Genomic DNA, 14,329 nt, shown 5'->3' with positions numbered 1-14,329 from the left:
ACCCCTCTGTTTACACAGCAGTTACTCCCACTATGAATAACAAGGAGGCGACCAGGGTACCTGCAGAGAAAGAGGGAGCGATGGAACAAGTAGATGAGGAGGAAGAAGAAGAAGAGGAAGAGGAGGATAACAGGATGAGAGAAGATCCTTCATCTCAGGATGGCAGCAGCGCTGAGCAGGAGGAGGAGAAGACAGACAAGGTCAGTATCAAGAATATTATCAAGTCTTGGGCAGTAAACAGACGGACAGACAGACACACACACACACACACAAAAGATAAGGGTTGAGGATACTTTGCCCTGAATATTGAGTCCCCACCCCCTCACCAAGTCAAGTCACAATCAAATTAATATGAACATTCTGGCTCATTAAGGAAGTACAATCTAAATTAATAATGACACTGATAATGATAATGCTAATATTAATAGACTTGATACTCCTGGCACTGCACAGTTATTACCCTGGCTTAATCATGGCTACCATAACTGTGCTCTAGCATTTCATGAAAATAATTCCTGCCGTGTACTCGTTCACATCACGTGGGTCGAGTGTGACAAATGTAGATTAATGTCTTGCCTAAGGAAGTTAGTGCTGCGGTGGGACTCGAACTGCGGTCGGATTCTAACTGTGATCCGTGTAATCCACAGCCCAGTGACACATCTATTAGACCATGACACCTCTAGCATTAGATTGTGTCAAATATTGAATCTTCTTTTAATATATATATATATATATAAATTATAAAATTAGAAATATATAAATCATACTTGCACACATCTGAATGATTGGATATGATCTGAACCATTATGTAGCTTGATATACCAGTATATAAAGTTGAGAAATTTCTTAAAAATTGAGAAATCTTACATGTACATATATTTAAAGAAGATTTGATATTTGACACCATCTCTATGCACATTGGAATAAATATTACATTTTTTGAGTCATAGAAAACTCATACTCTGATGAGGCTGTGGAATAAATTAGAATCAGTGTCCTTAGAAAAAAAGAAAAAGTCTAACTGTAGGAATCTTTATTTTATTTGACAGGAGAAGGAGATCAATGACGAAGATGAAGGCAAGTTGAAGGACACCATCGAGAATGGCCTCGATGTCAAGAAGACCCTCTCCACCAGCGACATCATCCCCACCGTCACCGAGGACATGTCAGGCAAGGACGGAGATGAGCTGCAGGAGGTCTCCTTGGAAAATGGCTCCCTAGAAGGAGACGAGGAGGAGGAGACCAAGGCCCCTACTCCGCCCACCAAGGATACCGCATCCCCAACCGCAGTCAACAAGGGCGAGGCCGGGGAGTCGACGGAGGAGGGCGGGGCTGAAGGAGCGATGCCTCCTCCGAAGGGTACATCGTCGATATCCTCCATCGTCATGGCGTCAGAGAAAGTTGGTGAGTCGGATGGTGAGTGCATGCAGGTGTGATTCCTAACCCCTGCTCCTTTTTTATTTATATTCATATTTTGATATTTTATTAATATTTTTGCAATTATATTCATATTTTTATATTTTATTAATATTTTTGCAATTATATTCATGTTTTGATATTTTATTAATATTTTTGCAATTATATTTAGATTTGATATTTTATTAATATTTTTGCAATTATATTTATATTTGATATTTTATTAATATTTTTGCAATTATATACTTGTGCCTAAAAATGAATATGTCTGTCTTGGTTATCACCGCAATGTCGGTTATACAGTTTAGAGCACTTCCTAATATTTACTTGCGATTGTGGTAAAATGAGTTTTATAGAAATATGAGAGATGGTGGCGATTCATACACACATGTACAGTGGATCCAAACTTGGTTTATTTAGGCTGTATTGTTTGAAACAAATGAAACTGACAATCTGAAATTTATTTTTCCCACTGATGATGTCCAATCAAGAAAGATGAGTTTAAAGAAAGTTATTATTCAAGTTTTATGAATATATATGCTCTTGTGATATATAATTTGAGATGCATATTCCTAAAACAGTCTCATTGTTACCTTTGTTTTGCACTAAATTGATTATGCTCACTCCGCTTAGAAGGTTAAACAGCTTATCTGTATTTAATATTCATGTATCTGTGCAGTATATCACTTTCCCTATAAAAAGGCAATCAGTATTCCAATATGACATCATTTTCATCCTGTTTTGTAAATGTGCTTATACTGTACATACATTTTCTAATGGACTTTGCAGTGATTAAACAAAAAATATTGCTCTTATCATATGTTTAACTTTTATAGCCTGAATGTTTTCCTTCATGTTTACGTAGCCTGGTTTGTTGTTGATATTATCACTGACTGTACCCTACCGTATATAATTTATGTGTGTGCACAATGCATTATGTTTTGGTTTGTTAGTCCATAATCTCTGCAGGCTTAGCTCTTCCATTACCAAAAATTTGTTATACAATTAAGGTTTATTCATGGCTTTTTTGTCTATGGCACTATCAGAATTAATTATGCGACTGATAATTTCTGATTGAAATACAAATTTGCTCTTTGAATTTTGAAGTAAATTAGAGGTTAAACACCATAGGATCACAAATCTGTGGCAGGAAGTTTGTACAGGCTTAAATAAATGAGATTTTTCTTTTTGATTTGGAACACATTTCTTTTTTAATTCCAACAAAAATCTGTATACCTGAGAACAAACAAATTTGAATATATTGTTCTCTTTTGGCTCTTACTTGTATTTGCTAAATATATTGGTTGAATTTTTCAAGCTTGTAATTTATGTTTGGAAGCTTAACATTTCTCTTGAGAAAAAGTTACTGATCTTACCATAATACTAGGGTTTCAAGTGTGAAGCATATTGTTATAGGATTTGAGTATTAATGGTCTCATTCATAACCCTCCAGAAAAGCGACCAATTCACACTTGGCCATGGACAGGAACCAAGAATGGTGAACAACCACCTGGTGCCCAGGGCACAGGTACCGCCGGTCTCGATGCCCCTGTACCACCCGGTGAAACCCCCACTGTCCAATACACCAACACCCCTCTACCAGCAGAAGTCCAGGAGAAGTCTGGGCTCTACCGGCCCCCACCCCTGGATCTGTCGGGCATGGCTGAAGGGTCGATGGCCCCTTCCCTGGCAGAGAAGAAGCTGGTGGCTGGGGCATCGGAAGGCACTGTTGAAGAGAGATTGACCAAGGCCTTGGAGACGGCTGCTCCACTCCTAAGAGAGATCTTCCTAGACTTCGCTCCCTTCTTGTCCAAGACACTGCTTGGAAGCCACGGTCAGGAGCTTCTGATTGAAGGTATGGCTTGTTTAACCCATTAGCAACTGGAGATTTTGTAAAAATGGCCAATTACTCACTGGAAGATGTTGCAATATTGCCCTCATTTTTACATTCTTCTGAACAATATGAAACATGCGCTATTTTTCTATGCAGAATCCTACTGTAGTCATCGTAAGGATAACATTATAATGGTAGACCCTACAACGAATACTATAGTGCATTGACAACGGACGGGCAGTTTCAAGAAATGCATATACGTGCAGGCAACATTGAAACACTCAAGATCCAGATTTAAGCTGTAATTCTTTGTTTAACTTGATTAAACATAGCACATATCAACTTCGAAAATTCTCTTGTGTGTCTTACGAAGGAAAACTAGCAATGTTCTTGCAATCTAAATATGTCAATATCAATCATAATTAACAGATTAGTGAGAGTCAGAAAATAATCCTTGTCAGCTATTCTGTGGTTTTGTGTGGGGTCCAGAAAATATTCCTTCTGAAGAACATTATAATTGTGTAACACCTAAACCTATCTATTGGTATTCACTCTCCTGCTCTTCCAGGGCTGATAACCATGAAGTCATCCAACTCCGTCATTGAGCTTGTCATGATGCTGTGCTCTCAGGAGTGGCAGAACTCCATTCAAAAGCACGCTGGCCTGGCCTTCATAGAGCTGGTCAACGAGGGCAGGCTTTACTCTGGCCTGACGAGGGAACACCTCCTGCGTGTGGCCAATGAGGCGGAGTTCATCCTCAGTAGGCACAGGGCGGAGGATGTTCAGAAGCATGCAGAGTTTGAGGTGAGCCTGAGGCTGTGGGTGAAAAAATGATGGCTTGAAGAATCTCCAGGGTTACAAAGAGTTGATATTAATCGTAACTTATTTGCGACTGATATCAATCGCAACTATGTACATAAGAGATAGGAGATTGCAAAGTTGCGATTGATCAGAGGACTTGCAATTGATTTGAATCAATCGCATCTCTTTGTAAGAAGAGGGCTTGGATGGGTTACCTGAGCATGCTGAATACCCTGGCAAATAAAAAACGATCTAGCAAACGAACAGATGAAAAAGCCTCCAGCAGTGTAATGTATCTGTGTGAGGGTGTTTCCAGGCAAGAATTTTAAAGTTACAGACTGTTGCAATTTGCGCCTTGAGGATTGGTTACCAGAACATGCTGAATACCCTGTTTAAATAAAAACAAACCAGCAAAAGGAGAAAATGAAAAAGCCTCCAACCATGTAATGTGTCTGTATGTGTGAGGGTGTCCAAGTCAAGAATTTTAAAGTTACAGACTGTTGCAATTAGCGCCTCAAGTAGATGTAAATATCAACACTTGGTTTTGGTAGCTACCCTTTACAGATGTAAAGAAAAATAGACCTTAATCATAAATGTGCTTGCATTCTTATTTCGTGTTGTAATGGTCTTCTTAATGGTAATGATAATAAATACTTATAAAAGCCCACTTATCTAATAACTTACTGAAGGCGCCATACAAAAAAAAAAAAAATATATATATATTTAAGTAGTAACTCTGAGTAAATAAAACCGTTTTAACATGTTCCTGAAAGGTTCCTGGGCATTGAATGTCAACGTGTGTAGGTAGACAACTAAGAAGTTGTCAATTACTAGAAGCAAACTAATTTGTATGGGACCTGGAATACCCCAGTTTTAATAATTCTGCCTTTTGAACACTAATCTGTCCTCTTTCAGTCGTTATGCGCTCAGACGTCAATGGACTGTCGAGAGGAGGAGAAGATGTGTGATCACCTGATCACCGCCGCTAAGAGGCGGGACCATATCCTGGCCAGTCAGCTCATCCAGAAGACCCTCAATATCCTCACCAACAAGCATGGTGCATGGGGGAAATTGACAGAAGGGTAAGATTGAAATCAAGTATTTTTTACCTTGGGTGTTATAGAATAGTTCAAAAGGGGAGGGGAGATGCCAGTCAATTTTTTTATAAGAGGCGGGCTGCATCTCAGTCTTTCAGTGCATCTAGAAGACACTACACATCCTCACCAACAAGTATGGAGCATGGGGAAACATGTATGAGGGGTAAGACTACAGTCCTGTACCTAGGGTTTGTCACAAGAACAGTTTGAAGAGGGTGGGTAATGCCAATCCCAATTTAGTTTATAGAGATAGGATCGCATCTTAGCCAGTCATTGCATCAAGAAGATGCCCAACATCTTGACAAACAAGCCCGGAACATGAGGAAAAATGGAAGAAGGTTAATATGGAAGTCAAATTAAACAGTCCTTTGCACTTGGTGGTTCTAGAACATTTTGAGTTTAGGGGGATGTTAGGGTAAGAACCAATGGACCGGCAAAGGATAAATCTCCCCAACTTTGCAACTTTGCAGAAAACAGAAATGGGGAGGAGATGGGGAGGGTAGTTGGACTCCATTTACTGACAAGATTGCGAATAGCTTTATTATTTACAACTTTACAGATATCGATAATGGATTTCCAGAGAGTAATTTCTTGCCGTTGGCCTATGACCCGTATCAAGGATTTGTTTATTCATGTCACATGTTAACTTGTTGATATTTCTTACGTGACATTCTTATCAAATGAACCGTGATAATCATGATTAAAAAAAAATAGCCTACCGTATTACGGTTATAGATGGAAACATTCAAAACAAATTTTGTTTCTTTCCCTTGTACAGGCCAAGGGAGTATTTCCGCTTGGATATGTGGGAGGATAATACGAGACGTCATCGCCGTCTGGTGCGTGACCCATTTGGATCCTCACACACAGAAGCGACTCTGAAAGCAGCCATCGAGCATGGTATGAACCACAATTCTTTGAATATTTCTCTGTACTAAATGTTTTTGCTAATTTTTTTTGCATTTAAGGACAAGCTTGATCAACCAGAGGGGCGTAGACAAAAAAAATCTGCCAAAAAGGCATGGCTGAAGTGGCCTTTAACTTTGTTGCGTTGAAGTAGGAGGTATTCATCTTTTCATATATCTCTTTACATTAGGGTTTGAAAGGTTTAAGATGTACAGGCAAGCCATTCTGGCCAATCAGAGGGGCACAAATCAAGTGAGATCATACAAAAATGTCATACCAAAAGTGGTAATTTGCTATGTCAATTTGAAAGTGGCATTTTAGCCACTATGTAGGGCAACAATACCAAGTGTTGTATGACCTATAAGAAAGGCCTCTTCCTATACTACTCTTGATATTTAGTTGAGAATACTACAAACAGAAATCAAATGAAATAGAATCAAATTCTTTCTGTATGGTATCAATTCAATTCAATTTTAATTTAATTCAATTCAATTCAATTCAATTCAAGGTTTTATAGGGCAACAATACCAAGTGTTGTATGACCTATGAGAAAGGCCTCTTCCTATACTACTCTTGATATTTAGTTGAGAATACTACAAACAGAAATCAAATGTAATAGAATCAAATTCTTTCTGTATGGTATCAATTCAATTCAATTTTTATTTAATTCAATTCAATTCAATTCAAGGTTTTATTTTTAAAAAAACATAAGAGTACAAAGATGCAAATACTGCAGCTAAAAAGCTGAAATGTATATGTTTACAAGTATTGAGGATACATATAAATAGAAAAGAATATCCATTCCTATAGGTGAACCTGAAGATGTAGTAGAGAAGGCCAAGCAAGCCCTCCATGCCCAGATAGCATCTAAGCAGCGTGGCTCACAAGCTTCTGATGCTGCTGAAGAGGATGAGACAAGCATACAAGAGGATGCAGAACTGGAGAACGAGCTCGAAGGTTTGTCTCTTCCCATTCAAAGCACATCAACATCCAATTTGATATCCCCCTTCAGTTTTCTTATTTCCTGTTTATATTTGCTCATCTTCCATCCTTTCATACTCTCACTTTTTATTCTGTTTTACACTCTTTTTCATTCCTTTCATACTATCATCCATTCTATTCATACATTTTCTATTCCATTCACATTGTCTTTTATTTCATTCATGCTATCCTGTGCCACAATCATATGTTAATCTTACATAATCTCATTTTTATGGTAAAGCAACAACATCATTCATTTCTCTATGGAATTCTCACTCCTCTCTTTTTCCTCTCTCTTCCTCTGATTCTTTTGGTTTAAATGCAAGAGTGTATAAGATCCGTTCTTGATATGTGTCATGTGCTTGGATAGTTGAGGTATTATGAGGTCGATGATATGAAACCACTTTCATACTTCTGTATTAATCATTATTCCTCCCCAAGAGATTTGAACCCAACTATTCACATACACAATCACCCAGTAGTTCAAATATTTTATCAAGATTACCAAGGTGTATTTCATCCAAAGGGCTCTTATATTTTGTACTTTTATATTGGTATAATATGAAGTCACTTTTATACTCTCTTTACAGTTAGTATACTGTGCACATCTAAAGAGTTTGTTTTAAGAATAAAATCTCTAGGGTATTTAGATGTTGCTACTTTTATTGTACTTTCCCCTTTAATGCCTCAACCCTCAAATATTACACTGAATTAAAGGCAGCAAGTTGAAACTAACTATTTACAATAGCTGCATGAATTTTCGAACCATCTACAAATATCATCAACACAAATTTTCTTATTTTTCCTGTTTCCAATATATTTTTGTTTTTTTATTTTTTATTACGGCACTCCATCATTTTGACCTTGTGTGGTCTCCAGCACCTGCAGGTCGTCCTGTATTACTTGGCATGATGCATGATTGCAAGCACTCAATCAGTATCAAATTGGCAGAAGGTGAATTAATGGAATTATGTCGTGTTTGTCGCCCTCTCTTAGTATGAGTGTGCACAGTTGGAAAGGAGACTACTCCATGCATCAACTTTCTTTCTGAGTCTGTTCAAGAGGGATCAGTCTCTGCTTCTTTCTGAGTCTGCTCAAGAGACAAGTCATTGCTTTCTTTCTGAATCTGCTCAAGAAACTAGTCTCTGCTTTCTTTCTGAGTCTGTTAAAGAAGGATTAGTCTCTGCTTCTTTCTGAGTCTGCTCAAGAGACTAGTCATTGCTTTCTTTCTGAATCTGCTCAAGAAACTAGTCTCTGCTTTCTTTCTGAGTCTGTTAAAGAAGGATTAGTCTCTGCTTCTTTCTGAGTCTGCTCAAGAGACTAGTCATTGCTTTCTTTCTGAGTCTGTTCAAGAGACTAATCCCTGCTTTCATTCTGAGTCTGTTCAAGAGACTAATCCCTGCTTTCATTCTGAGCCTGCTCAAGAGACTAGTCATTGCTTTCTTTCTGAATCTGCTCAAGAGACTAGTCTCTGCTTTCATTCTGAGTCTGCTCAAGAGACTAGTCATTGCTTTCATTCTGAGTCTGCTCAAGAGACTAGTCATTGCTTTCATTCTGAGTTTGCTCAAGAGACTAGTCATTGCTTTCTTTCTGAGTCTGTTCAAGAGACTAATCCCTGCTTTCATTCTGAGTCTGCTCAAGAATCTAGTCATTGCTTTCATTCTGAGTCTGCTCAAAAGACTAGTCATTGCTTTCTTTCTGAGTCTGCTCAAGAGACTAGTCATTGCTTTCATTCTGAGTCTGTTCAAGAGAATAGTCATTGCTTTCTTTCTGAGTCTTCTCAAGAGACTAGTCATTGCTTTCATCTGAGTCTGTTCAAGAGAATAGTCTATGTAAAAGACTAGTCTCTGCTTTCATTCTGAGTCTGTTCAAGAGACTTGTCTCTGCTTTCTTTCTGAGTCTGCTCAAGTGACTAGTCTCTGCTTTCATTCTGAGTCTGTTCAAGAGAATAGTCCATGCTTTCTTTCTGAGTCTATGTACAAGACTAGTCTCTGCTTTCATTCTGAGTCTGTTCAAGAAACTAGTCTCTTTTTCTTTCTGAGTCCTTACACAAGACTAGTATCTGTTTCCACTCTGAGACTGTTCAAGAGACTAATGTCTCCCTTTATACTGAGTGTTTATGTATGCAGGAGACTCGATCTGCTGTCATTCTTGGTCTGTTCAAGAGACTATTCTCTGCTTTCATTCTTAGTGGGTGGAGGAGACTTTGCTGTTTACATGTACCTTGCTCATTTAGCAGAATCTTTTGCATTAATACTACATGTACATTTTAATGCTTGTGTTGCTACTTTTTCATAACTGATATCTGCATAACTGCATTATTGACTATTTGCCAGAAGAGTTGCTGTGTACCTATATGCCTGTCCTCTCCTGGTGTGAATAAACAAAAGTTGTGCAGGAGACTAGTATCTTTATTCACACTGAGTCTTTGAAGGAGACTAGGCTTTCTTATTTCTGCCCTGTAAACTTATGATAACCGTAAAACCAGACAAATTTTTGTACATAAGCTTTTTTCTTGCGATTTTAGGTTTTTAATTGTAAGTTTTTTTCTTTCAATTTTTAGTTTTTTATTTTCAACTTGAAAACTAGCCATTATGACCAATTTATGAGAGTTCCATGTGGCAAAGTTTTTCTCTCAGTTTTAGCTGTGTTTTTATGTTCAACATGATCTCTTTAGGTGCTTCTGTATAATGCCTTGACAAAGGTTTTGTCTTTTTATTGTCTGGAAGGCTTTTTGCTTGATTGTGTGTCTGCATTATTTCTCCATCACTTGTACATAATTACATCAATTAGCATTGTATCATAACCAACATTGATCCTGATTGTTCAGTGAATTCTATGGCTTTTTATTGTTGGGATATTTCCCCCAGTCCTCTGTTTATCTAGTCAGGTAATTTTTGCGCATAGTTTGAAAGAAACATATAACTTTCTGTATGATTTGTCATTTGAATTTATAATGTTATATCATGTGATACAGTTTGATACCTGGAAAACTGATGCTCTCTTTCTTTCGTTTTACATATTGCGTTTTCCAAGATCCTTGAATTCTTCTTTCACTGGTTTTGTATGCATTCAACTGCTTGGTTACATTATCAGTTTGATTTTCAGTTTTATTGTATTGTTTAGCTTGCCTACATGTATAAAAGCTTTATTACTTTCATTAGGTAAACATGTATTACAAAATTAATGTTAGGCACTTAACATTCTTATTTCTATAGTAAGTCTTTGATGTAGATAAAGATACAGTACTCTCTATTAAACTGAAATTCAAGTTAACTAGATCTCTATCACTAGCTGATCAGGGAAGTGTTTCACAAAGATCCTAAGTTGATCTTATAACTAAGTTGGACTGAACAATTATGAAAAGCCATTAGCATCTATGAAAATATTTTTCAAAGTCATTTTAAAAGGCATAAAATGTTGATTTAAATCATTCGTATTTTCTATTATCAAGGAGATTTCATGTTGTTGATGTGAAATTTATGAAAAGTCTAAAATACTTGAATTTTCACTAATGAATATTTTTTATTTTTAGGCTACAAATGGCTCTCCATAATTTTTAAGTCCAACTTAGAGTTCAGTTCGACTTAGGATCTTTGTGAAACACCCCCCAGGATAAAGGTTTTTGCCGTAAATGCGGATCAGTCTGGTTGTAATTGGTTGATACTACAAAAGTATTCCCTTTCATTGACCAATCATGATCAAGGGTTGAATTATGAATAGTACAAGACTATACAAGGCAGACCCTTTATGACATATAGTACAAAAGTTAGAATCAAATAATTCCTGACAGTGTCCCATGTTATTTGCTGTTACATGATGGGCTAATTCACAATGTGTCCGTATTTGTCCTATTGCTCTCAGCTTCATGAAGTTTGCACAAGTAGTCCATATCATTCTTGCTCGAATAAATAAAACTTGACAGGGACTTTTTTTGTTGAAAGATTGTTTGATAATCTTGACAATTTAGTTGCATTCATCTTCAGAGTGTGCATAGGTCATTGCACTTTGACTTTCAATTCTCTGAAGAAGTATCCATTACATTTAGAAATACTTCCTTATTACTTTGATATCCTTCTCCCACCTTCCAGTTAAGATACTGGCACATACAATCACTTTCAAGTGCTGCCAATTTGTAAGATTAGCCAAGTAAAAAAAAAGGAAGAAGAAGAAAAAAATCAACAAAATGCATATTGATGCTTACCAAATCTGTACAGGGGCTTTAAGAGGGAGACACTTTAGAAACTTAAGAAACAATGAGGGGCCCTTGTACTTTAAAAAGATGTAAGTTTGGAATCTTAGACCAGTTTCTACAAACCATTATAAGTCCAAGTTCGCGGACATCCCATAGATATGCATGTTAAAGAATTAAAGGCATTTCCATTTGATGTCCGTGAACTTGGGCTTACAACTTTTTCAAGAAACTGGCCCCTGGGGAATAAACGGTCAAATGCAAGTGGGAAAATGCGGAAAAGGCTTTATCTGTCATGCACGTCATAAGAATTTGGCATTCTGATCTTCAAAAGATGGCCCATTCTGCCGCCAAGTTAATTGGGTTGACTTTGAAAACTTGATGTGTACCCATGTCTATGGCCCTAATTTGATTTCTCAAATTTGTCCTGACATTACGGAACATGTGCGAGGATCCTGCTATTATCATCGCCATCTTGAACACGGGAAGCCTAGTTGCAAATAGGCGTTATTCCTTAATCGGTGATTTCCATCCAGAGGTCAAGTGTGCATTTAAAAGCTGATAGGGAATTGGCATCATCTCAGAAAATCCGAGATGGAATTTTCCCATCAATAAAATGAATTTTAACAGCTTGTTATTCTTGAAATCATGCATATCTGAATTTTGAATATCTGTTATGAAAGTAAAATCTACTTAACTCTCGTTCTTCTTATAAGAAATTACATAAGAGTCAGATTTAAAAGAAATTTGTCCTTGTACAAGACGTTTTGGCTTAGCTGGTACATTTAGATTACCTTTACCAGTAATACTTTGAATATAAATTACCATCGTCACAATTATTGATTGATAGACAATTTCCTTGAAAATACCTTATCTATTCCCGGCCTTGTCCGCATTTTAACAAAGTGGTTGAAAATGACGCGACTCCGTTCTGCAACTTACGTTGTTCTGTTGTCATTGTGGGCTATTTCAGCACAGAGGAAGCAACAATTAGGGCATATGTCCAATATGTAGGAAGTTTAGAAGGAAATTGGGGCAGAAAAGTGGGAGAATAGTGCCTAAGAAGAAAAAGCAAGAAAGTGTTTCTGAAAAAGGGGAAGGAATTTTGAAATGGTATCTAAATAAGCAGACATCATCGCCAGATATGTATCTCCCTCGCATATAACAAGTAGTAATTTGTAATATCCTCTTTAAAGTGTTCAATTCTTCATTACTCTTAAGATGATGAATGTTGGCACCTGAGTAAAATCAATCTTATTAGAAGTTGAACGAGTAGTGTTTGGAAGATTTATTTCAACATATATGTAAATCCAACAATGTTGTCATGGTAGAGGTACTAGTTAGGTTTCTGAAGTAGTTACAAAATCTTTTTGTTATCCATATAATTTGTCTTCTTTTCCTCCTTTTCATGCCTATTCTTCTTCTTCTTCTTCTCCTTCTTCTTCCTCTTCTTCTCTTTCTTCTTTCTCTTCTTCTCTTTCTTCTTCCTTTTCTTTTTCTTCTTCTTCTTATTATCATTACTGTTATTCCTGTTATTGAAGTTATTTTTTTATTATACAAACGCATACTAGTAGTCAGTTGTAGCAGTAGTAGTAGTAGTAATATTAATAATAAAATAGATTATTTTTATTTTGTTATTAGATGCATATTCATTAGCACCTCCATTAATTTCTCTTGACTCCTGTGTTTCATTTCTTAACTCTCATTTACTGAAAACTCTTTTAGCTGCTCTTTACATCTGTTGAGGCCATTTAATGTGGCATTTCTTTATACCTATTTTGGTAAAGTGTATGTGTACATGTATGATAACTTTGCAACTGTATTCATTTTCCTTTTACCACTATTTTCATAGATATTTATGATGTAATGTTGTTTTAGTTTTTATTGGCGTGTATCATTCATTTATGAATATTTACGCCACTTTCTGTTAGCCTTATCACAAGTTAGTGCCTTTGTTTTTAGAGCCACAGTCTGTATTTTGATTCTTGTTTAAATTTAAATGCTAGATATTCTGTAGTATGTGGCTGAACTTTGAATAGCTGTATATATATACAGGTAGTTTACTCAAGGAGACCAAACCATTAGACCATGCTCACAAGGTGTTGGGTTCAAATCCCTGCCAAAGCACTATTAATGGCCCTTGGCAAGACACTAATCTACACTTGCCACTTTCAACCCAGGTTTGATAAATGGGTACCCACTTGCAATAAATTCTGCCAGGTTCAAGCTGGCATAATAAATAACTCAGGCACCTCTGAATAGTATAACTAGATACAAATGTAGGTAGTGCATTATATCATTATTTTATGGTTGGTACTCAAAATGAAAGAGGGAAACAAAATCTTACTCTTTCTTGTCATTAGGTCCTGTAGTTTACACCACCTCTGCTCAAATGATTGCACCATGCGTCGTCACCAAGGGAACGCTGTCCATCACTTCGGCTGAGATGTACTTTGAGGTGGATGAGGATGATGCCAGCTTCAAGGAATCGGACCCAAAGGTAGGAAAGAAAACTTGCATGCCTGTCTTGGTTTTCTGGTGTTTGTTGTGCATTGTATTGTGACAAATGTTAAGAAAGAAGAAAAAAATAAGGCCTGACAATTTCTATTATTCTTTGTTTTTTGGCACACGTTGAGAAAGAAAGAAAGAAAGAAAGAAAGAAAATACGAAAGATAAAGAAAGAGAGATGAAAAAAAAAAAAAACAGTGATGTTTCATGAGATTTAAGTGATTTCAAATGGAAAGAATACTAACATATTGGTGTTGAGACTTTTGCAAAAATTTTGTTGGCTAGATATTTTGTGGCTGCTGCTTTATCAGGCATTTTACCATAAAGGAAAAAATCGGCATCTCCTGTGCATGTGGTGTTTCATTGGTAGTTGTGTTTTTGTGTATTATTTTTGTGAAGTAATACATCATGCATATTTTGTTGAGTACATATATATATCATATCACTTGCAGCTGAAAAATAGTTTCTTCATATGTATGAATTCTCTCAAATTTAGAGCTACATGAATTTTTGCATCAGTAAAAATGAAAGTATCACTAGTTTGAAGGATTAGAAAAGGTAAGAAAATATGCAATTATTGTTTTTTAAATGGAA

General features: G+C 36.6%; 1 protein-coding gene across 8 annotated transcripts in view; it reads left to right on the top strand.

Annotated features, from left to right (window-relative positions):
• The window catches only part of LOC577084 (neurobeachin), a 77,624-nt gene extending 63,769 nt beyond the window's left edge, over positions 1-13,855 (top strand). For 5 of the 8 annotated variants that reach the window (XM_030980649.1, XM_030980654.1, XM_030980653.1 and 2 more), the window contains 8 exons: positions 19-200; positions 1,050-1,416; positions 2,870-3,271; positions 3,819-4,054; positions 4,967-5,133; positions 5,927-6,048; positions 6,865-7,011; positions 13,591-13,855. In XM_030980649.1, the coding sequence (XP_030836509.1) occupies positions 19-200; positions 1,050-1,416; positions 2,870-3,271; positions 3,819-4,054; positions 4,967-5,133; positions 5,927-6,048; positions 6,865-7,011; positions 13,591-13,790 (1,823 nt within the window). In that variant the 3' untranslated portion in view covers positions 13,791-13,855. The remainder of the gene's footprint in view (positions 1-18; positions 201-1,049; positions 1,417-2,869; positions 3,272-3,818; positions 4,055-4,966; positions 5,134-5,926; positions 6,049-6,864; positions 7,012-13,590) is intronic. The other 3 variants (XM_030980651.1, XM_030980652.1, XM_030980655.1) reach the window with 3 other exon arrangements.
• Positions 13,856-14,329: the final 474 nt, after the last annotated feature.

The sequence above is a fragment of the Strongylocentrotus purpuratus genome, unplaced genomic scaffold, assembly GCF_000002235.5.
Source record: "Strongylocentrotus purpuratus isolate Spur 01 unplaced genomic scaffold, Spur_5.0 spur5_scaffold_11, whole genome shotgun sequence".
In the NCBI taxonomy this organism is placed as follows: Eukaryota; Metazoa; Echinodermata; class Echinoidea; order Camarodonta; family Strongylocentrotidae; genus Strongylocentrotus; species Strongylocentrotus purpuratus.
Note: the sequence above shows the minus strand (reverse complement) of the source record. Positions and strands in the feature narration are given on the sequence as shown.